The sequence below is a fragment of the Schistocerca cancellata genome, chromosome 7 (assembly GCF_023864275.1).
Source record: "Schistocerca cancellata isolate TAMUIC-IGC-003103 chromosome 7, iqSchCanc2.1, whole genome shotgun sequence".
Lineage (NCBI taxonomy): Eukaryota > Metazoa > Arthropoda > Insecta > Orthoptera > Acrididae > Schistocerca > Schistocerca cancellata.
In genome coordinates, this window is record NC_064632.1 from 330,679,909 (window position 1) to 330,704,519 (window position 24,611).

The 24,611-nt window shown below is 43.1% G+C and overlaps 1 protein-coding gene across 1 annotated transcript in view; it reads right to left on the minus strand.

The window, feature by feature from the left end:
- The window catches only part of LOC126092755 (odorant receptor 83a-like), a 63,171-nt gene extending 38,956 nt beyond the window's left edge, over positions 1 to 24,215 (minus strand). The window contains exons 1-2 of the mRNA XM_049908481.1: positions 23,955 to 24,215; positions 11,366 to 11,506 (exon numbers count right to left, since the gene is read on the minus strand). Coding sequence (XP_049764438.1) covers positions 11,366 to 11,506; positions 23,955 to 24,215 — 402 coding nt within the window. The remainder of the gene's footprint in view (positions 1 to 11,365; positions 11,507 to 23,954) is intronic.
- Between the last annotated feature and the right edge of the window lie 396 nt (positions 24,216 to 24,611).

The window sequence follows — 24,611 nt, forward strand, 5'->3', positions numbered from 1 at the left end:
ATTTGTCCCACAAAAATTTGTTATTCACATAATTCAATTTGTCGTCTTTGTTGCAGTGAACTATTTATTTTCACCAGAATAGATGGCAATTCAAAGTTATTGCAATTATAAAGTTCCGTACATCTAGTCGTACATCTTATGAGCTGGCAGGTTAATTGGGGAGGATAGACTAGTTTCAGATTAAAGTGCTATCTTTCCATTTTTTCAGTAATATACTTATGTTAGCGGAGACATAATTAGTTTAAAAGATATTGTTAATTAAGGACTTCATCTGGTCCCAACTCTCAGTTGTTATTGTAACCAAACTACTTTAAATTTTCTGGATATACTCTGGCTCACCTGATTTTTATGAGTATATTGACAGCCATATTAATGAGAAAGAGTCCTTAATCAAAATTACTAAATTTTCAGTAACTAAATTTTAACGTTCAATATGGATCTCATGGTCATAAACCTGGCATTCCCAGTTTGTGGGCATAAATTAGTTCTGTGTATTTTAATAGAAGCTCCTCATAAGATATAATACACAAACAAAATATAACGAAAAAAATCAACAGCCAATCAAAGATTAACTTTCCTACCTACAGAATTTATAACTATTATAAATTAAAGAAGTTGAACATTGTCCTAGAGCGAGCCTTTATAGGGCGAAAGCTAGCGCCATTTCAGTCTGTCTGCTTTTAGTTTCTGTCAGTCTGTTCAGTCGGTTAATTCTGCTCTTAATCGTCGTGTGGCATAGCTTCATGTTAGTTAGTGTGTATTTTAGACCAGCCTCGGGATGGGTTGTGCTGCCTCTCGCTTCGTTTCATTCGAGCTGAGAAAACGTATTTTGTAATTATGAGCAACAGATACCAAAATATGTGATTTGGGCTATTTGAATAATATTTGTAACTATAGTAACAGTCCTGTTGCTTTTTCTACTGAGTCTGGTGTGAAGCAACTTACGATCATTCATTTGCATTGTATGCGCTTTTACTTTCTGACGAGATAAGAACTGTTAAGCTCGGCATATGTTTGTGAACATTAGAGACTGTTAGGGACCGGTCTTACCCGGTAGGATCGTAAGACGTAACTGAATATTGGTAAACTTCCTATTTTGAACTTAAAAAAGACGTTTCTGACTATTGATTTTAAGCTTAAGTCCTACAACAGCGCTTTCAGGTGGTGATCCAGCAAAACTGTGCAGCTACCAAGGCTATTCCATAAATCGTACATAGCTTCAGTTACGTGATACTGTCATTTCACATTTGACACATAAGATACCTTTTTTGTTCTGTAGATATTCAACAGTTCAAATGTGGCTGTATTTATATGGATAGCCATACTGATCTGGCCTGTTATGACACGTGATTAACATGTGATCTTCTATACAGTGATGATGGTGTATGTTGTAACGCGCCGACTGGCGGTACCCAAGATCGAACTTACAACGACAATGTATCGTACTGTACCAACGTCGCTACGCCGTTAATGTATGGCTTCCTGCCGCGCAAAATACTTGGGCAAACCAATCGACCACTACAGCTTTAATTAGGTACAGTTTGTAATTTCACCTTAAGTAACAATTTAAAACAATTCTGAACATCTTCAGGCTTTGACAATACGCGTCCCGCTAAGTTCCCTACTTGAATTCGGCCTCTCGTCACTTTAGCTAATCAAGTTTTTGTTTCGCTTCTTGTTGCTTGTAAAATGGTTCACTTATTTTCTCGTCGGTTATCCACTCACCTACAGGTGCACTCTATCACAATATAGTGAAACAGTTCGTATTTATTAGAGCCACTTCTCGGTCCTCTGTAAGATAGTGATATTTAAACAACAACTACGAACATGTGTTCGAGGCTTTCCCTTCTCGACACATACACTAACCACTACCAAACCACTTCAATAAAACGGCCAACAACCCAATTACCTCTGGGCTAGCCGCGACCACTAATCGTACAACACGAACAGGATATCGGTTACACTGATTCCCAAAAACTCAACACCTACAAATCTACTTCTCACTCTAACCAGGCTCACGCTGGATTTACCACAGAAAACTTTACGACCGAAACTGTCCACAAGACTACAATCAATCGATAGCTCGTGCACCTAAATTCGCCAAAACCAGTGTATCACCAGCGACTATTCATAAAATCCCACAGAATCTCTGTATATTCCGTTGCTCAGTGTTGGGAGGAAACAACCGTCACAGCCACGTATATAAGCAGGGGCCTAACAGACTTAATAGCCACGCTGCTTCCGCGAACTGTACCCAAATTAAAATACTGGTATTACCAATCAAAACTCCTTTCCCTCTCCCAAGCCTTAACCGCCAGCTGCGGTGCCTCACTACGCCACGCAGTGGATCGCTCTACTATCGGACCTAGACGCACACCGATATATCCACTTAGTCGGTGAGAGGTCTACATTGGAACTAACTAACTCTTTATGTCATACCATAGGAACCATTTAAAACGAACAAACACGCAGCGCTAAACCAACTTATCACAACTAATTAATTATTCGTTGCTGCTGTCGGTTCTCTACGACAGCGGCCGGCTACTGCGCGTCGCTTAGACAGCATCTCTGGACCCGGCGAAGGCGAAATGTTGAATCGCTGAAGTCGCGCGCGCTCACCACCTGGTTTTTCGTCGACGTTCGCGGCTCATCTACAACTTTTTTTTTTCCTTAATACATCATACACGTATATTTACAGTAACCACCAGGTGTTATTATTAAGTTATCGTGTAGGATGCCCAGCACTAGTAAGGGCGAACGTAGCCCGTGCGTTTTGACACAGCACAATGTCCGAAACTGGTAGCTTTAATAATAGACAATTAAACAGTTGTATGTCACACAGTTCAAAAGCTGATTAACAACTGTTGTCAAACACCTTCAAAAATGTTAAAACAGAGTAGGTGGCGACAGAGTACAATGCTACTGCAGGCGCAAGTCTTTTGGAGCACACCTTTCAACGCACATTGTCGAACATGGGCCTTTGCGTCAGAACCCATGTGTTCCCATACCGACCCAACAACTTTGTCAGTTACGATTGCAGTGAGCGTTGTATCATCGAAATAGAATCGTGGATCAATGAAAAAGTGTCGTTCGATTGAATCATGTTTCCTGTTAGACCAGGTCCATGGGCGCGTCTGGATATGACATCATTGAGGTGAACGGCTGCTCGAATCATGCACTGCGTTACGGACTCAAACTACTGAGAGCTGTACTTATCATGTTAAAGGGGACATTAACCTGGGCTTCCATGGGACGTGTGGTGAGAAACGAAGGCAACATGAACATGACAACTGTGGACTACGTCAACATTATTATGAACCACATGTATTCAGTCATGCTTCATACGTTCCCCGTTCGCGTTGGAATCTTCCAGCGGACAACTGTCCAACCCTCCTACAGATGTTTAAGGAGCTTGATGACTACCACTTTCACCTGATCTGGACGCAATGGACCTCAGCTGGCTCTACGCACACGAACAATCAGCCCGTATTTAAGGGAATTACGTCACCAATGCGTAAATATCCGGTGATACATACGTCTACCAATTATTTGTTTATGCCATGCCACGACGAATCTCTGATGCTTTGTGCGCAAACGTGGACCAAATAGGTGGTCGTAATGTTTCGGCTCATCAGTATACAATACTAACAATTAGTTCACAAATTCAGGGTGACTTCTCGATGCGTGCACTATCGTGGTATTGCACCTGCAGTGCAGCGTGAGCGTTCTTGTCTGGTAGTCAACACGTCACGGGTCATGATTCGATCCTAGACACTGCTTAAATTTCGAATAACGTTCATCAGCAATGGCGGCCTAAGATCTTTGGTATAAGGAGTCACCCTCGTTCTGCTAATTGCCATGCCAAAGCAGGCGGAGGAATGGATAGTTTCAGGGCAACCTCTTGCCTTGACGTGGGAAAATGACCCTAAAAGGCGGAAGAAACAGCATTGATCTGCGTCTGGAGGGTGCAGAAAGCAAAATAAACCACTGCATTAAAGAGAGAACACGTGAAATGTAATTTGAAAAAGTGTCATGATGATCTCCCCACTGGCAGAAGATTCCAGATTAGTCCCCCATTTCTATCTCCGTGAGAGAACTGTCAAGATCGAGGTAACCATGAGAAAAAGGCTGAATAACCAACGAAGGTGTGACATTCCTCGAATGCGAGCGTGGGATGTGAGAAGTTTGAACATAGCAGAGAAAGTACGAAATTAGAAAATGGAGAAGCAATTGCTTAATGTAAATGTAGCGGGGGTCAGTGAAGCAAAATGGAAAGACGATAAGTATATCTGGTCACACGAATATATCGTAATACCAACAGCAGCAGAGAATGACATAAAGGGAGTACGATTCAAAAATGTTTTAAGTGACTCTGACCACTGTGGTACTTAACTTCTGAGCTCATCAGTCACCTAGAATTTAGAAGTACTTAAACCTATCTAACCTAAGGACATCACACACATCCATGCACGAGGCAGGATTCGAACCTGCGACCGTAGCGGTCGCGCGGTTCCAGACTGTAGCGCCTAGAATCGCTGGGCCACCCCGGCCGGCGTGTACGATTCGTTATGAAGAGAAATAACAAAGCAAAGAGTATCTTCTTATGAGAAACGACAGCAAATAAACGTCAATAAGAACAGTTCCGGTATACATACCGACTAAATAAGCTGTAGATGAAAAGATGTAGGAAGTATATGCCGACACCGAGCCAGTAATTCAGTATTGTAAATGGAGATGATAATCTAATAATCATGGATGACTGGAACACTGTAATAGGAGAAGGAACAGAAAGAGATATTGGAGAATATAGGCTTGGTGATATGAATGAGAGGAGAAAGACTAAGTTCTACGCCATATTTCAGCTGATAATAACAAATACACTGTAGTGAGATTTTCACTCTGCAGCGGAGTGTGCACTGATATGAAACTTCCTGGCAGATTAAAACTGTGTGCCGGACCGAGACTCGAACTCGGGACTTTTGCCTTTCGCGGGCAAGTGCTCTACCATCTGAGCTACCCAAGCACATCTCACGACCCGTCTTCATACCTTTAATTCTGCCAGTACCTCTTCTGCTACCTTCCAAACTTCACAGAAGCTCTCCTTCGAACCTTGCAGAACTAGCACTCCAGGAAGAAAGGATATTGCGGAGACATGGCTTAGCCAAAGCCTGGGGGATGTTTCCAGAATTAAATTTTCGCTCTACAGCGAAGTGTACGCTGATATGAAACTTCCCCCAGGCTCTGGCTAAGTCATGTCTCCGCAATATCCTTTCTTCCAGGAGTGCTAGTTCTGCAAGGTTCGCAAGAGAGCTTCTGTGCAGTTTGGAAGGTAGGGGAAGAGGTACTGGCAGAATTAAAGGTATGAAGACGGGTCGTGAGTATTCCTTGGGTAGCTCAGATGGTAGAGCACTTGCCCGCGAAAGGCAAAGGTCCCGAGTTCGAGTCTCGGTCCGGCACACAGTTTTAATCTGTCAGGAAGTTTCAACGAATACGCTGCTCAAAAATCGTAAGAAGGTAGGAGGATAAGAATCGCTGTAGATTCAGATGATGTAGTACTGAGGAATCCTGAGATGCATTTTAATTTCTCTAAGACTGTAGTTACTGCCACGACGATTACTGCAGTGCACAGTCGAAGAAGAATGGACATCTCTACGCAGGGGAAACCAAGTAGTTAGGTAGAAAAGAACGAAGTGCTGGGACTAAAAAGGGCGTAAAACAGGCATTCGGCCCTTAGCCCCTACTGTTAAATCCATGCATAGAAGAAGCAATGACCAAAAGATAGTTCGAGAGAGGGATTAAAATTCAGGATGAAAGGGTATCAGTAATAAGAATCGCTGATTAATATCCTCAGTGAAAGTGAAGAAGTATTACAGAAAAACACAGGCACATGAAAGGAATATTGGTCACTGGGAAGGCAAGACGAAATGAGTGCGGAACAAATGTGAAGACATAGATGAAAAAAAAATGGTCACAGGAAGTACTGATTGAAAGAAAAGTCAAAACAAGCTTCCTTGAAATTAAAAGCAAGGGCATCAACATTAAGAGTGGTACAGATATTCCACAGTCAAAGGCAGAGCCGAGTGTAGTCAGGTGGAAGAACTACACTGACGAGCTCTAGAGGAGAAGGACTTGTCTCACGGCATGACACAAGAAGGAGTGGGAGCCGATATAGCAGAAATAGGCGAGCCAGTATTAAAGTCGGCGTTCATCGCAGCTTTTTGAAGACTTGCGGACAAATAAAGAAAAAGGAATACATAAAATCCCTCCAGAGTTTCTAAAACCTTTCAAGTTGGTGAGTAGAACTTATGAGATTGGCGAATATAAGCAGACTCGGAAACTTATCACGTCTGACTACAGAAGATGGATTGAGAGTAAACCGAAAACGGCGAAAATAATGAGGAATCACAGAAATGAGATTAGAGATCTACGTAACATCAAAATTCGTGGCCACTACGTGGATGAGTTGGAGGAATTTTGATTCTGTGGAATTAAAATAACATGTCACGGACAAAGCAAGGAAAGCATAAACGGTAGGACAATACAGGCAGAGAGAGCCAACATTCCTAGCCAAAAGAGTCTACTGGTGTCAAACATAGACCTTAATTTGAGGAAGAATTATTTGTGGATGGGCGTTTGGAACTCATCATCGTATGGTAATGAATCGTGGATTATGAGAAAATATGAAAAGAAGAGAGTCTAATCGTTTGAAATGTGATGCTTTAGAACGACATTGAGGATTAATTGGGATGATGAGGTAAGAAATCAGAAGATTCTTCGCTAAAAGCGAATATGTGGAAAACGCTTACAAGAAGAAGGCACAGGCTGATAGACGTCTGTTAAGATATCAGGGAATGACTTCCATGGTACTTGAAAGAGCTGTAGAGCGTAAAAAAATGTAAAGGAGGACATAGATTTGAATATATAAAACAAATAATTGAGGACATAGCACTATTCTTATACGAAGAGTTTGGCACAAGAAAAGTGTTCGTGGCGGCGTGCAATGGTAAAACAAAAAAATAAAAAAAAAACATGCACGAGGGAGACCTTCTGATTGATGCTGAAAATATGTGGAGAATCCACACAAGGAAAAGTATACCATATTCTTTTGAAGATAATCGCCGTGTAGCGCTTCCAGCCAAGCTCATAGAAATATTGTGTTTCCAATGTTACTTCGCCTGGTTCGCTACTGAATCTTTTCGCACGTTTTGCAACAGAAATACTTCGTTTACACGAATCAACTCGATGAAATCTTGATGATGCGACTAAAATTTCTTTACCACTTTTCATGTAAAGTAATATTTATGTAGTGGGCTCTAGTCTTTCATAGCAAATATAAGACGGAAGAAATAAACCTAAATCATATAAAGATTCCTTTCAGCAGTTTTTCCGTCGTTAGATTTGCAGTACATATCGAAAAGACATGCTGTATAATATAATGGACTACAAGAAATCATCATACGAGGGCTGGAACTTTAATAGTGGCAACTAAGTGTTTACAGCTCGTACAAAATAGATATGTGTTTCAAAGTTTTACTGACCTTCAGAGTAGTCACCAGCATTGTGTATAACCCGTTTCCAGCGGTGTGGAAGTCGTAGGATACTCTTAGCATTGTCAGTTGTGTTGAAAGTTCGAGCGGCGCAGTCTACTGCCCGACGAATTTGTAGCAGTTCTGAAGCGAATGCCGTGAAGTGTTTCATTCAGTTTAGAAATCGAGTTGTCCTTACGAGGGCATAAGTCAGGGGAGTGCAGTAGGTGGTAAAGCACTTAGCAGCCCCATCAGTCAAACATATAAGTAACAGTTTGCACTGTACGCCCTAGAGCATTGTCCTGCAAAATGATAGTCAGGTCTTGCAGAAAATGTCATCACTTGTCTCTATACTGTTCATTTTTGGAACACAACCTGTGACCAGGGTTACCCCATGCGGAAATCTGTTAATGGACAAAATTCTTGTTCTTTTGGATATCTGTATTAACATGATTAGAGATTGTTGCTTCCATTCTGTCATTCAATTTTCTTTATGTAATGCAGAAGCAAAAGTTTGCTTTAATCGTATATCAAGACAGTCTAAAAGTGTACAATATGGTTGCCAAGTTGTTTATGAACTCCTGGACTAGGTAATTGGCAAATAAAGTTATTGTATATTTTTAATCTGGAATTGAAATTAATTCAAGCGAAACAGTTTTTTATTACAGAATTATTATTCTTGATTATTACATTACAATCTTCTTTATATTCTCCTTGTATACGAATCTTGCATTATGTCTAAATCCAATAATAGTTGTGTTCATTTTTAAGTTTTTGCAGTATTTGTGGTAGTTCTTTTAATACTGTATCAATCTTGGCATCTGCCAATTCTATTTTGTGTGGAATAATAACTCGCTTAGTATGTTTACTTCTTATTACATTCATATCTACATTAATAGCTTGTTTATCTCCTTTACATGTTGTTGTATTCGAATCTAAAAGAAGAGTTAACTTAGCTTTAACAGCATGTTTTGCAGAACGAAATTTAGAAACTACTCTTCGCAAGAAACTATTAAATGATTCACATATTTCTTTCTTAACTAAAAATTGCTTTTTGACTGCATCTTTTGTACGGTGTACTAAATTTGTAATTTTAACTACCGTAATAATATCGCAGAATGGTTCTGTAATTGGTTTAAATTGTTCTAATTTTTCTTCTCCATTTGTATAGTTAATATCTCCAATATTTGTATCAAGATTATTATTATCTAAGTTTTCTGTTAGTAACCATAATCCAAATCTTTCGTCGGTTAGTTTTACTTTATTTCCAAAAAGTTCTGTTATAAAATATTTCTTTTTATTTGCAGTAGACAATTTATTTTCAGCTTCCATCTATAGAGGAAAAAGTTTATTAGAATTTTGTAAAAGTATTTAGAACTAGAGATGCAAAATTATTATTAAAAGGACATAAAATTTAATTGTTTTCAGAAAGTAGTTGAAACTGGGCCGTTAAAAGCATAGAAAGTGCCTTTTTTTACCTATTTGAAGGCTTATGATTTTTTCTGTGATTTTTAAAAAGTCACACAATTAAATGGAAATATTATGTGAGTATACTCAATTTTTCTTGAAAATTACCCTATTTTTGTTATAAATGTGACTTAAAGAATAAATGTTTTAAGCACACAAAAAACGACAATGAAACTGTGTGCGACTTTTAATGAAAAAATTCCGGAAGATACACTTGCTTATATAGTGATGTTCAGCAAGAAAAATTTGACATCGATATACCACACAGGATTCTAACTGAAAATTTTTAATAGCTTTTTTTATGATAAATTTCATTATTTATTTATATGCGAGGGCTGTTCAAAAAGTAAGATGACTTTTCAAATTGCACAGGCAACGTACATTTGACTACCGATCTTTTCTTTGTTATATTGGGACACATGTCCGGAACATATGTTCACAGTTTCAGGTGTACAGCATACTTCATTTGTTTTTAGCAGATAGAAAGGTTAGACGTTTTTTAGTGTGCTCAGCGACTTTCGATTGTTATAAAAAATGGAGCAAAGAATTTGCATCACATTTTCTGTCAAAAATAGAATCAAGTGCTATAAAACACTTGAAATGTTGACAGTGGCTTACGGTGAGTTTGTTCAAAAAATGGCAATGACGAACCTCGCTCTGGGCGCCCCAAGCACATCAACAACAGATGATAACGTCGAAGCTCTCAAGAAAATTGTTTTGGAAAATCGTCGAATTACCGTAAGAGAAGTTGCTGAGGATGTTAACATATCGGTCGGCTCGTGTCATGCAATTTTTTCGGACATTTTGTCCATGAGATGTGTGTTACCGAAGTTTGTTTCAAAACTGTTGTTTTGATCAGAAGAACCGTCGCATGACCATCTCTCACGAGCTCTTGAATGACGTCAATGATGATCCTGATTTGCTCGAAAGGATCATAACTGGTGACGAAACATGGGTTTACGGTTAAGACGTTGAAACCAAAGCCCAATAGTCCCAGTGGAAGCATCCCAGATAGACAAGATCGAAAAAAGGACACCAAGTTCGATCAAATGTCAAAGTTTTGCTCACAGTTTTTTAAATTACCGTGGCGTAGCTCATCATGAGTTTTTACCTAGAAATCGTACGGTCAATAAGGAATATTACTTTAACGTTATGAGCCGTTTGCGACAAGCAATACGCAAAAAATGTCCGGAATCGTGGAAAAGCAAGTTATTGGTTTTGTATCAGGACAATGCACCTGCTCATGCATCATTGCTTGTGAGAGGTTTCTGGCCAAAAACATCACGACAATCACACCTCAGCCACCATATTCACCGGAAAAAATGTCAGTGAGTTCAAAAGTTTTCGGGATAACAGAAGTTTGGAACTGTTTCCCAGATAGGAAAATCTGACTGATCTGAAAAAAATTAATATAATTTTGGCCATAATTAAAATTATGAACAGACACTGTGGTAGTCTAAAAGGTAGGCGAAATTAAGGCCTTTTGACGTAGGAGACTTTAAAGCGATTTCCCATCGCCGAGCTGACGGGAATGCTCTGGTGACTTCTTGCAAGCAGTCTCAGTTTGCAGAATGAAATTTTCACTCTGGACGGGAGTGTGCGCTGAAATGAATCTTCCTGGCAGATTAAAACTGGTGCCGGACCGTGACTCGAACACAGGACCTTTGCCTTTCGCGGGCAAGTGCATCTGAGCTACCCAAGCACGACTTAAGTCCCGTCCTCACAGCTTCACTTCTGCCAGTATCTCGTCTCCTACCTTCCAAACTTCACAGAAGCTCTCCTGCGAACCTTGCAGCACTAGCACTACTGGAAGAAAGGATATTGCGGAGACATGGCTTAGCCACATCCTGGGGGATGTGGATATGAAACTTCCTGGCAGATTAAAACTGTGTGCCGGACCGAGAATCGAACTCGTGACCTTTGCCTTTGGTGGGCAAGTGCTCTACCATGTGAGCTACCCAAGCACGACTCACTCCCCGTCCTCACAGCTTCACTTCATATCAGCGCACACTCCGCTGCAGAAATTTCATTCTGGGAACATCCCCCAGGCTGTGGCTAAGCCATGTCTCCGCAATATCCTTTCTTCCAGGAGTGCTAGTTCTGCAAGGTTCGAAGGAGAGCTTCTGTGAAGTTTGGAAGGTAGGAGACGAGATACTGGCAGAAGTGAAGCTGTGAGGACGGGGCGTGAGTCACGCATGGGTAGCTCAGATGATAGATCACTTGCCCGCGAATGGCAAAGGTCCCGAGTTCGAGTCTCGATCCGGCACACAGTTTTAATCTGCCGGGAAATTTCAGTTTGGCTCTTAGACTCAACTGATTGAAATCAGAGTAGAGTGTCTGAGGATGTCGGAGGAAATTAGGAGAGAGCTGACCACCCAGGTGCGGCCGAGGACGGTGGCGTGGCGCGAGTAGCGGCCGCGGGCGCCCTCTGGGTCCCGGAAGCTGCGGCGGATGGCCTCCAGGACGCCCACGAGGCGACGCAGGCGCCGCCACTGCATCAGCAGCGACACCGCCTGTCGGCACACGCCAAGCCGTCTCCCTGTAAACGAGCTCGCCCCTGTCGAGTAGCACACACATTCAACCAACAAAAGTACAAGCCACGGCTACAATGGTGCGTAAAAGTAAGGGATCCACATCTACGTGATTACTCTGCTATTCACAATAAAGTGCCTCGCAGAGGGTTCAATGAACCACCTGCAAGATGTCTCTCTACCGTTCCACTCTCAAACGGCGCGAGGGAAAAACGAGCACTTAAATTTTTCTGTGCAAACCCTGATTTCATGCCAGGGTAGCTTGGATTTCCGCCCCTCATTTTCCTTGAACACATCCACACACTATATATGTGGTGTCACCGCCAGACACCACACTTGCTAGGTGGTAGCCTTTAAATCGGCCGCGGTCCGCTAGTATACGTCGGACCCGCGTGTCGCCACTGTCAGTGATTGCAGACCGAGCGCCGCCACACGGCAGGTCTAAAGATACGTCCTAGCACTCGCCCCAGTTGTACAGCCGACTTGCTAGCGAAGCTACACTGACAAATACGCTCTCATTTGCCGAGACGATAGTTAGCATAGCCTTCAGCTACGTCATTTGCTACGACCTAGCAAGGCGCCATTACCAGTTACTATTAAGATTGTGAAGCATGTACAGTCAAGAGAGATGTTCACCAATTTTTTTACTAGACTCAACTCCTATAACTGTTCCAGACGTCACGCCAGCCTGCGTGAGCTTAAAAGCGTGCATTTCGGCCTTCTCTAGCAACACTGTGTTGGCTCTTCTGCCAACACAATAATATATTTTCCGCCGCACTAATCCCCCTCACTCCCTGGTGTCTCCCTTGCTCTCCACCCCCAGCCTGTTACCGTGCCTATACCGTTGTGTCCCACCCTCTCTCCATCTCCACACCTTCCGCCTCCTTTCCCAACGCAACTTCCACCATCTACCTCTCCTGAATGATTAGCTTCGCCCTGACATCTACCCTTCCTACCAACCCCATCTTCCTCGTGCCTCCTCCTCAGGGCTCCCTCTCCTCGCCGTCCCTTCTCCTGAGCGGCTTTCCAATCCTACTCCCCCTCCCTCTCTTGCGCTCCCTTTCAATGTCTCTGCACTCCCTCCTGCTTTGTCTTCCCTCTTCATCTACTGCCCCACCAGTCTCCTGCCTCTTAGTGTACCTGCTGACGCCCCTACTCTTTTCATCCCGCTGCCTCCCCTGCTGCCCCTTGCTCACCCCTCCTTTTCCATCCTCTCTAGCCTCTCCCTCGGCAGATCCCACCAGGCAGTTTTATACTTCCCCGTGTGTGCTCCAAGTGTGTTTCAAGTGTGTTGTTCTGTAATGTATTTAATACTGTGGCCGACTTTTAACCTGTGTGTGTGCCTTCAGTGTCTTCTTTGTGTTTTAAGAATCGCCAACTGTGTTTTTTAAGTTTATGTCGACCTTTTTTAATTGTCCCCCATGTGGGGCAGGGGAATGAAATCACAATAAAGAAAAAAAACTGATTTCTCTTATTTTATCGTGATGATCTTTTCTCGCTATGTAGGTGGGTGCCAACGGAATGTTTTCGCAATCGGAGGAGATAACTGGCGGTTGAAATTTCATGAGAAGATCCCGTTGCAACGAAATACGCCTTTGCTTTAATGATTGCCACTCCAATTCACGTATGTCTGTGACACTATCCTATTTCGCCATAATACAAAACGAGCTGCCCTTCTTTGTACTTTTTCGATGTCATCCATCAGTCCCACCTGATGCGGATCCCACAATGCACAGCAATACTCCAGAATAGGGCGGACAAGCGTGGTGTAAGCAGTCTCTTTAGTAGACCTGTTGTACCTTCTAATGAATCGCAGTCTTTGGTTTGCTCTACCCACAATATTATCTATGTGATCGTTCCAATTTAGGTTATTTGTAATTGTAATCCCTAAGTATTTAGGTGAATTTACAGCCTTCAGATTTGTGTGGCTTATCGCTTAATCGAAATTTAGCTGATTTCTTTTAGTACTCTTGTGAATAACGTCACACTTTTCCTCATTCAGGATCAATTGCCACTTTTCGCACCATACAGATATCTTATCTAAATCATTTTGCTAGTAATTTTTGATGAAAGAAAGTTTGGCTTGACGTGCCACTGCCAAATAACATATCTCAATGATGGTTCAAATAGCTCTGAGCACTATGGGACTTAACATCTGAGGTCATCAGTCCCTTAGAACTCAGAACAACTTAAACCTAACTAACCTAAGGACATCACACACATCCATGCCCGAGGCAGGATTCGAACCTGCGACCGTGGCGGTCGCGCGGTTCCAAACTGAAGCGCCTAGAACCGCTCGGTCACTCCGGCCGGGTATCTCAATGGAACTTGGACTATACTTACAAAGAATTTCTACAGTGTAATACAGGAAGCAGATGAAAGAAAGACGCAATGCGACGAACAGAAATGACACTTTTATTCAAAGAAAATAATTTCTGTCAAGCCACAGCTATTTGTGTTGGTCCTCTGGGAATTACAAAAGATGGGGCACTATTCGTAACAAGACGTTCTGTCACTACCGATGGCAATACATGCCCTGCAACGTGCTTCCGACAACTCTATTAAAGAGGTCTTGTGGTAATGTGATCCATTCTTACACCATCGCAGTTGATAACTGCTGCATGGTCGCTGGTGCACGCAATACATCTCTCGAACGCATCCAACACGACCTCGATGGATTTTGAGTTGGAAGACAAGGCACGCCACTCCATTTGTCGGATACTCTCTGGTTCCGAGAGCTCCTGGACCTGTGCTGCTCAGTGTGGTCGCCCATTGTCACCCATAAAAACTGAAAATATGCCTACGGTGAAGGAGCAGACTATCATTATAACGTTGTCTGTTGAACATACCCTGTTCAAAGATTTGGAGGTCAGTACGCAAGTCCAACATTATGCCTCCCCACACCATAACACCTGGACCCCCAAAATGATCACTTTCGACAATTTTGGACGTATCCATATATGATAAGAGTTTGTAATCAGTAATGCACCCAGGAAGAGTGTCGAACATGATGGTTTTGTTGGTCCAGATGTTATGGCGTGGGAAGGCATAACGTACCACAGGCATATTGAGCTCCAAATTTTAAATCATGTTGCACCAGCCAACATTATTGAGATATTGTACTCCTTCCTCCTTCCCCAATATACCTCCTGAGACACCCTGCTGAGCCCGGCAGGACAGGACAGATAGAATAAACTGTGGAGTGAGGCCAAAATAAGTGGCTGTCAGTTACACTCGAACATATAACTTTATCCTTTGATCAAACATTACAAGAGACCAAAATTTTTTTTAACACACAGCTTTAATCTTTGGGACTTAATTACTGGCTGAAGGCCACTTTAATTTATAAACGGCTGAAGTCCAATAACTTAAAACGCTAGCATAATCAGAAATTTGAAAGACAAGTCTTATCTCAAAACAGTTCGGTAGTTAGGCTGAAGTAAACAAGTTAAATTGAAATCGGCTGAAGGCCGAACACTTAAAATCCCAAGACATTAATTTTTTTAAATACCAAAGTCCTTACGTGAGACAGTTCTTTAATTTGGCTGAAGGCCCTAAGAACAAACAACTGAAACTCAAACCGGCTAAAGGCTGAAGACCTAAAAATTCAATAGGTTGAAATAAACAAGTTAAATTTAAATCGGTTGAAAGCTGGAGACATAAAAATTAAATTTTTTTTAAATGCCAAAGGGTTTACGTGAAACAGTACCTTAAACTAGGCTGAAGGCCTTAAGAGTATAACAACACCAATTTAAAACACAAAACCGGAAAGAAGCCATACAAATACCGACAACAAGAACAAATTTTAAAAAATAACGCAGTCCACACAAGGGCGCCCAGATGTTCGAGGATCAGCATGCAATTCTAACACTAAAGCTCGCTTAGGTGAGACAGGCAGTCGGGCCAACCATTCACGATCCGATGACAATCCAAACGACCAACAGTCAGGGGACCCACCGGCAAGATAACTTCCAATTCACCCGACCAGGACACAACAGGGAAAACGGAGCAATGTAGAAGATATTGGCGCCCACAACCAATCATACACAGAACCGTCGAACTACACACTGTGCTGGACAGCAACAACACGATGAGGAAACCACACTGCCCGAAATTTACGTCAACGGCCAGGGCAGGTAACCGGAACGTTAACGGCCACAAGGCGGAAGATTCTGCTGGTGCACTTCAATTCAAATAACCAAATACAGTGAAACTCCACCGGAGAGTGGCTACAATTTTCCAACTTGAAAAACCACGTCGTTGCTCGTGGAAACATCCCAACAGCCGACAACAGTCTTGACTTGCTGGCAGGTTAAATCAAAACTCAACTTTCGTGTCCAGGATCGGTGAGCCACGGACCTCGTAGCAATTAGAACAGCGCCACACTCTCCGACACCGCATAGAGACCGCCAGCGGCCCCAGCCAAACTACACCCCGCCGTGAATTCCTCGCTGCTACACGCCAACCAACCGACTGCTCAGAGCCAGTACGTTGACAACATTTAAAATAACTTGTCAATCAAAATCACACAAACTATACACAGTTTCACGAACCAGACAACGCTAATGGCATGCCCTGTTATTACAGGGACGAATCATGAGTCGGCACACACACATGCAACCCATAAGCGATCGCCAGCCAAATACATGTCGTCCAGCAAGACAACCGACCCTCGACCAACCAAAGTCGTCGTCACTCCAATCATGCATGTCAGCAACCGTCGGGCGAGTCATGGAGGTCCGGACCTCACTGTGCCATGCCCCAACTGAACTTGTGCTGCATGCCAACTCCAGCACTGCCATGTCCAAACTAACTCGCTGGAGCGTTCCAACTCCCGACGACCGGGAAGTAATAGCAGGGCTTATATCGATAAGCGCTGCTGCTGCCGCTCACAGGCAGGTGAAACAGCAACTCAGTGACACTAGTAACTGAAACTAACGTAACGAAGTGGCAGTACGGCAAAAACAGGATGTCAAATAAGAGATGGCACGAGCACGAGCCACGCACAGTTCATCTCCTTTCAGTGGTGAGTGGTGCATTTGGCCGTGACTTTATTTTTATGGACGACAAAGCGAACAGCAGTGGGGAGGGGGGGGAGGCAGCTCTTGGAACGAGAGGATATTTAGTGAATGAACAGCCTTGACCCTTTCTCCGACTTAGATCCCAATGATCAAGAGTGAGATATGGTGGGGAGATGTATTGCAACACATCCATCTGCACCAGCGACTACCCGCACTGGTGGAGAAATGGAACACATTATCACAAGAAGTCCTTACCAACCGTGTGGTCAGCGCAGGAGCACGTTGCAGAACATGTACTGCCATCCATGGTGATCACAAATCTTATTGAGAACCATGCCCTGCCTTTTGTAATGTCCAGGGGACCATCGTGAATTGCAGTGACTTCAATGTAATCTTTGAATAAAAGTGTCATTTCAGTTCATCCCATTGCGAATTTCTCCCAGTTACCTTCTGTACTAGAATGTAGTGGTTCTTTCTATTTACTGTATGATCTAAATTTCATCGAACTATGTTACTTGGCAGTGACACATCATGTGAAAGTTACTTTCGTCCTCACGTTTAGCACACCAGTGTATATTCAGTTACTATCAATGGTGCAACGTTCATTCAGTGGTGCTTCTTCCAGATGATTTCCTGTAGCGTAAGAGGACAGCTGCGAAAAGCGACTGATGAAGTCGAAAGCACTAACCTCTACAAAGTATTCGTCTTACATAAAGTCAGTCTCGTACCTAACTTGTACTGTCTGATCAAAAGAATCCCTATACGTTAGGTAATGCGGAACTGAAAACGAGAGGCAGAGCTGTGAGCATAAAAGCAGGCAGGGAGTATTGTGTCGTCAGAATGAGTCGCTCACAAGAGCTCATTGACTTCTAACGTGAGATGTATTTTCACACTGCCACATCTCGCACCTAAAACGCTGATTTGAGTAATGAAAGAGGCCAAGAGCCATTTATTAGCCAATGTATAATATTTAACTAAGCATTGTAATGATGTATTTTGACGGTTTACAAGGAGCAATGAATCCAGCGCCACTGACGTGCCTAAGAAACTATAGATTAATTCAGAGTGCATGGAAAAACATCGATATTAAAGATAAACTCTGAAGACATTTGAATATTAAGAAAAAAAAACCAAGCGCGCAACGTATCGACCACTGCTGGACGATATCACTCTCTTTTTATCTGCTGTATAATACGGACGCACCATTACATAGGCGTCAGTATAAGATTTGTAATTTGCTTAAATCTACAGAGATATACTGTCATTTTGTTGCATGTGAGGCTAGTATGTGTGAAAACCGCAGAGTGGTTAATGAATGAACATTTCTACGTGATTTCTAAACTTTTCAAACCGCTCAGGCTCTGTCATTGTTATTGACGTAAGTGTTGACATGTTATAGGTGTTTTAAATCCAAGCTCGTAATTGCAGTGTGAATTACTCGAAATTTGAATTTGCTTTAGTTGTTGGACAACCTTCTATGTGCCAAGTGTTTTTCACACGGTCAACCGTGTCCAACGTGCGACGTGTCATTGTGTGGACGGAACAGTCGAGACCGACGTTAACATACTACTTTTATCCCCCCCCCCCCTTGTAATATTCTTCAAAGTCTGTTGTAAACTGGCCCTTAGGTACATTTTCAGTGCGAGTGGCGTCCGGGAATTTCTTAGCAAACTTCACTTCTCAAATCGTACATCTCTTTCACAAAGCCTCACTGTTCCACAATGGTACGCCGCACTTTCTAAACGGGAAAGTGACCCACGCAAGTATTTGTTGTTTCCCCTTCTCAATCTGATTACTAATAATAATAATATTTCTTTACATCAGAAACGTAGACTAGTTACTGCATGTCACATGAGTAACATTTCCTTCAGGAACATTTCAACAGTTACGGCACTGGCCAGGTCGACTGACGGTGACGGGATTATGAAGCGAAAACATGAACAAACAACCACAGGTAAACCAAGACCAGGTGTGGACCGTCGAGCATTGTGGAGGGCCGTTGTAAAAACTCGCATGAAATCAGCGCAAGGAGTCACTCATCAGGTCCAAAGTACTACGAGCAATCCAGCTAGCACTATGACTGTGCGTGCCGAGCTAAAATGAATATGGTACAGTAGCCGTTAGTCAACGCGAAGCACCACTTGAGGTGACGTAAAGAACGCTGCCACTGGGCAGTGGATGACGGGAAATGTGTGACTGGTGGTGACCAATTAAACTGAGCTCTGTGGCAGTCCGAAGGAGGGGCTTCGATTTGACGAATTCCTGGATAACGTTTCCTGGCATCATGTATAGTGCGAACAGCGAAATCTAGATGAGTTGGTGTCACGGTAAGACAGTCTTTTTCGTGGTTACGCTGTCGTCCCGTTGTTGTGCTTCAGAAAACGCTAAACGTGGAACAATTTTGTTGTTGTTGTGGTCAACAGTCCTGAGACTGGTTTGATGCAGCTCTCCATGCTACTCTATCCTGTGCAAGCTTCTTCATCTCCCAGTACCTACTGCAACCTACATCTTTCTGAATCTGCTTAGTGTATTCATCTCTTGGTCTCCCCCTACGATTTTTACCCTCCACGCTGCCCTCCAATGCTGAACTGGTGATTCCTTGATGCCTCAGAACATGTCCTACCAGCCGATCCCTTCTTCTGGTCAAGTTGTGCCACAAACTTCTCTTCTCCACATTCCTATTCAATACTTCGTCATTAGTTATGTGATCTACCCATCTAATCTTCAGCATTCTTCTGTAGCACCACATTTCGAAAGCTTCTATTCTCTTCTTGTCCAAACTATTTACCGTCCATGTTTCACTTCCATACATGGCTACACTCCATACAAATACTTTCAGAAATGACTTCCTGACACTTAAATCTATACTCGATGTTAACAAATTTCTCTTCTTCAGAAACGCTTTCCTTGCCATTGCCAGTCTACATTTTATATCCTCTCTACTTCGACCATCATCAGTTATTTTGCTCCCCAAATAGAAAAACTCCTTTACTACTTTAAGTGTCTCATTTCCTAATCTAATACCCTCAACATCACCCGACTTAATTCGACTACATTCCATTATCCTCGTTTTGCTTTTGTTGATGTTTATCTTATATCCTCCCTTCAAGACACTATCCATTCCGTTCAACTGCTCTTCCAAGTCCTTTGCTGTCTCTGACAGAATGTCAACAATATGAACATGTATGAATGGAACAATACGAACATGTATTACAGCTTTGTTCCCTGCATGCAGCAGAGAAACAGCCCGCAGACGATGACTGCTTGTATCAGTAAGACAACACAGCCTGTCATAAAGCAGCCTTTTTGAAGCAATGGTTTGTGGACGAGAACATTCACCAAATGAACAGGTAAAGTTTAGTACAGATCACATTTAATGTGTCAGACAGTCTTACTCATACAGTGGAGTGTTCCATCTGCGTGTGTATCATTCAATGTTGCTCATGTCCCACACACAAATTTTCAGGGAATTTTCACAGAAGCAGTTTGAACAGTTGTTCTTTCAAAATACGATTTGTGATTTTCTATAGATTTTTATTGTGTTACTTTTCTGTGTTGGAACTGGAAGTCACGTAATGTGTCCTCACGCGTTGTAGTACTGTTCACTTCACTATACGATACAGACTTTCATATGAGAGCTTATTTAGCATACAGTTTTACGTTTTCTAAAGTTAAATGCAATACAGTCACACAATTTCAAACATTTTGCGACTCTTGTTATCAGACCACTTCCATTGTTCAAGATCAGAAGAGAGACGCACCCGAAGTTAAGAAAAGGAAACCAATCCAGTTTAGAACGCAACATCAAAAAATGAAAAGTTACAAAGCTGTTTCTCCCTCCCACCCCCTGCCCCTGTGCTTCTAAATTACAAGAAGTACGTCTGACGGTGTGATGATTACAGCAAAAGTTGTTAGCCACCTTATAAGGTTTACTTAGTACGAAGTTACGAAGTACATTGACCTAAAGGGAGCAACGTGGAATGTAATTTCATTTTCACTAACCAACACAGGCTATGATATTTCCCCTGATCTTATTTATTTATTTAGCTTTAAATTGGACTAGAAAAAACACACACCAAAAAATATTAGAAAAGAATTTTAATTTCTACGCGTACTTCACGTTCAGTCACGTACAGCTGAGAAATTGCCATAATGACCAACACAAATAATAAAAATGAATAATAAAATAATAATAATAAGCAAGAATAACATTCATATTGATTAGCTTGGCATGTCCGAAGCCCTGTTTACTACAATCACAAACGGAAAAAATGAAACTTTCTGGCAGATAACAACTGTGAGCCCTTTAAAGGGCAAGTGCTCTATCGATTGAGCTACCCAAGCTTTACTTCTGCCAATACCTCATCGTCCAAAGTTCACAGAAACCCCGCTGAGAAACTTGCAAGACTAGCACTCCTGCAAGAAAGGAAATTGCGGAGACATGGCTTACCCCTGGAATATTTCCAGAATGAAATTTGCTCTCTGCAGCGGAATTTGCGCTGATACGAAACTTCCCGTCAGATGAAAACTCTTTGCCGGACCGAGACTCAAACTCGAGAACTTTGCGTTTCGCGGGCAAGTGGCCTGCTGTAAAGCTACGAGGACGGGTCGTATTTCTTGCTTGGGCAGCTCAGTCAGTAGACCACTTTCCGCTAAAGGATGAGGTCCTGAGTTTGCCGCGTGGGGTAGCCGCACGGTCTAAGGCGTCTTGAACGGTCCGCACGGCTCCCCCCCCCCCCCCCCCCCCCCGTCGGAGGTTCGAGTCCTCTCTCGGGCATGGTTGTGTGTGTGTGTGTGTCGTCCTTGGCGTAAGTTCGTTTAAGTTAGATTAAATAGTGTGTAAGTCTAGGGACCGATGACCTCAGCAGCTTGGTCCCATAAAACCTTACCACAAATTTCCAGTTTTCCCGAGTTAGAGTCTAAGTCTGGCACACAACTTCAATTTGCCAGGAAGTTTCATATCAGCGAACAGTCCGCCGCAGAGAGAAAATTTCTTTGTGGAAACAGGAGAGATAGTGGAAGAGAAGAAGACTGAAATGGCAGTGGTAACAGCTGTTAAGAAAGAACAGAGTTTATGTGGAGGTTCTGACGCAAGGGAAGGAAAAGTGGGTGACGGTGTGGCAGGAATTCACAAGAGTCGTCTACAGACAGCTGTTCTCACTAACTGTGAAATTTGAAAGGAGAGTTTATTTTTCTGTTATTTTGAGGAAGATCTTTCAAAAATGAGATTCCTGATAAGGAAAGTGGATTTAATAAGATGGATGTTACATAATGTTGTGGTGAGGGTTTTACTTTGTTGAGAACAAGGATTTCTGCTGTGCTTTTCAGATAGTAGAGTACTAAATAAGAGAAAGTGCAACGGTTGAAAAGACGATGGCTGAAACACAGGGTATGGCACACAGCCACGATAATTGTTCATAGGCAGCAGTGATGTTGTCGAAACAGCGAACGTCACATATACTACCCGATCAAGAGTATCCGGATGCCTCGATGCAATGCGTATCTGAAGACTAGGTGTCACGACAGGCCGGTATAAAAGGAGGCGGGGAGTGCTGTGTTGTGAGCAGTAACAACAGAGTAGGTGCAGCTCGGTGACTCCTAACGTGGACTAGTCTTTAGACGTCATGAGAGCAAGGAAACAATCACGGACATTTCAACCTTGTAAAAAAACAGCATAAGTTGACTGTTGGTGATGTGATTGTGGACAGGGAACACGAATGGACAATCGCAACTAAACCAAAATAAAGGAAATTTCACATACTGACGGACAGGGACTTCCAGCATTGCGGAGGGTAGCTGTAGCTGTAAAAAATCGCATTAAATCATTGAAACGAATGACTCATGTGTTGATGATGAAGTTTAGTTTGTGGGGCGCTCAAATGCGCGGCCATCAGCGCCCGTACAAAGTTCCACTTTGTACACGGTCCAATTTTTACACAGCCCAAGCTAGCCACTGTTCAAATGTTCAAAACCGAGCGAGGTGGCGCAGTGGTTAGACACTGGACTCGCATTCGGGAGGACGACGGTTCAATCCCGCGTCCGGCCATCCTGATTTAGGTTTTCCGTGATTTCCCTAAATCACTCCAGGCAAATGCCGGGATGGTTCCTCTGAAAGGGCACGGCCGACTTCCTTCCCCATCCTTCCCTAATCCGATGAGACCGATGACCACGCTGTCTGGTCTCCTTCCCCAAACAACCAACCAACCAAATGTTCAAATGTGTGTGAATTCTGACGGGACCAAACTGCTGAGGTCATCGGTCCCTAGACTTACACATTACTTTAACTTATACTAAGAACAACACACACACCCATGCCCGAGGGAGGACTCGAACCTCCGACGGGAGGGGCCGCGAGGTCTGTGACATTGCGCCATTCCGCGCGGCCTAGCCACTGTGACGAATGATGATGATAATGATGAAATTATGAGGATAACACAAACACCCAGTCCCTTGGCAGAGAAAATCCCCAATACAGACTCCTGAGTTGCAAAGAGCTACCAGCACTCCACCTTGCACAATGACTTTGTGTAGGGAATTAAAAAGAAACGGGGACAGTGCTTGTGCAGCTCCACGTAAGCCGTACATTTCTTTAGTTAGTGTCAAACCACGATTGATGTGATGTAAAGAGTGACGCCATGGTACAGCGAATGACTGGTAATTATGTGTAGCGATGTATCACGCCACATTCTGTGGCAGCCCGATCGAAGGGTTTGAGTTTGTCGAATGCCTGGAGAACGTTACGTGCCATTACGCCTAGTGTCAACAAGTACGGCGAAGGTGTTGTTAAGATAAGGAGGTGTTTTTCATCTTATGGCGTGGTCTCCATATTGCACTTAAGAAAATGCTAAATTCAGATGGATATTGCAAAGCATTGTGTACTGCGATAAGTAGAGGAACAGTTCGGAGGTGATGATGGTTTCGGTCACGATGACAATGATCCCTGTTATAAAGCAATATGAGGCAATGATTTGTGCAGCATAACATTCCTGAGATGGACTGGCTTGTCCGCACTGGTAATATGGGGTAATGCAGAACTACAGTTAGTCACTGAGCACAGTACAACGCCATTCATCAGCAATGTGTTATCCCCACCCTCAGGGGACCTCAATCCAATGGTAAGCCAATGAGTTATAGTGTCTACTTAGCTCCAGACCCGTGATCTCAACATCAGTAACCTCACTGGTTTCGACTGATGAGGAAGAATAAGCTACCATTCTAGCAAATAACTGGAATGCGAAAATTGTCCACAGCACAGTCCAAGCCGTCATAACGACGAAAGGCGGACACACCTCATACTGATGTCAACTTATTGGTGTCCATATGATTTTGATCAGATAGTGTCAGACAACGAGCGGGCAAGTATTACGTACTTGGTAGATTTCCGAACTTGGCTTAGTGACAACATTTACCTTGACCAAGTTGATTACGGAAACGGAGAAGAGGAAGGCCGTGATGGAGGCCCTCTCTGTTTCCGCCGACCTGTCAGTGCAGAGCTCTACGCCGGTGGTGGTGACGAGGGAGATGTTTGCGCAGATGTTGACCACAGCGGCGAAGAGCCTGCCGCAGTCAGCCAGGCGGGCCCCCAGAGAGGTGCGGTCTCCACTGGACAGCCCGAGCAGGCCACCCACCAGGCCCAGCACGTCGCGCTCCTCCTCAGGTGACCGCGCCATCTCACAACCGCCCTCCTGCAGCGGCACACACACATTATATTGTGAGCTCACCGTTGACTACTACTACCAGCAAAACGGGGGTGAAGAAAATGACATGAACGCTATGAGAGGGTAAGCTGATGGTAGCATTATTCATCCAGGACCGAACGGTGCTGAAGTGCGCGTCATTTATGATGGCGGCCGAGTTTAGGTTCGTTCTGCGCACCTGACGTCACAAAACACAGTCAGCCAATGAACAGAGAACGACGTTGCCAGAGTTCGACTGCAGTACAGAGCACGGACTAGTGTCTTCAGTTTTAGAAACGCTCAGTAATAAATAAAGTAATTGAACAAAAGCAATGATAGCAGACTTTCTATAATAGAAAGTTTGGAAAAAGCATTCTTTATACGAACTAT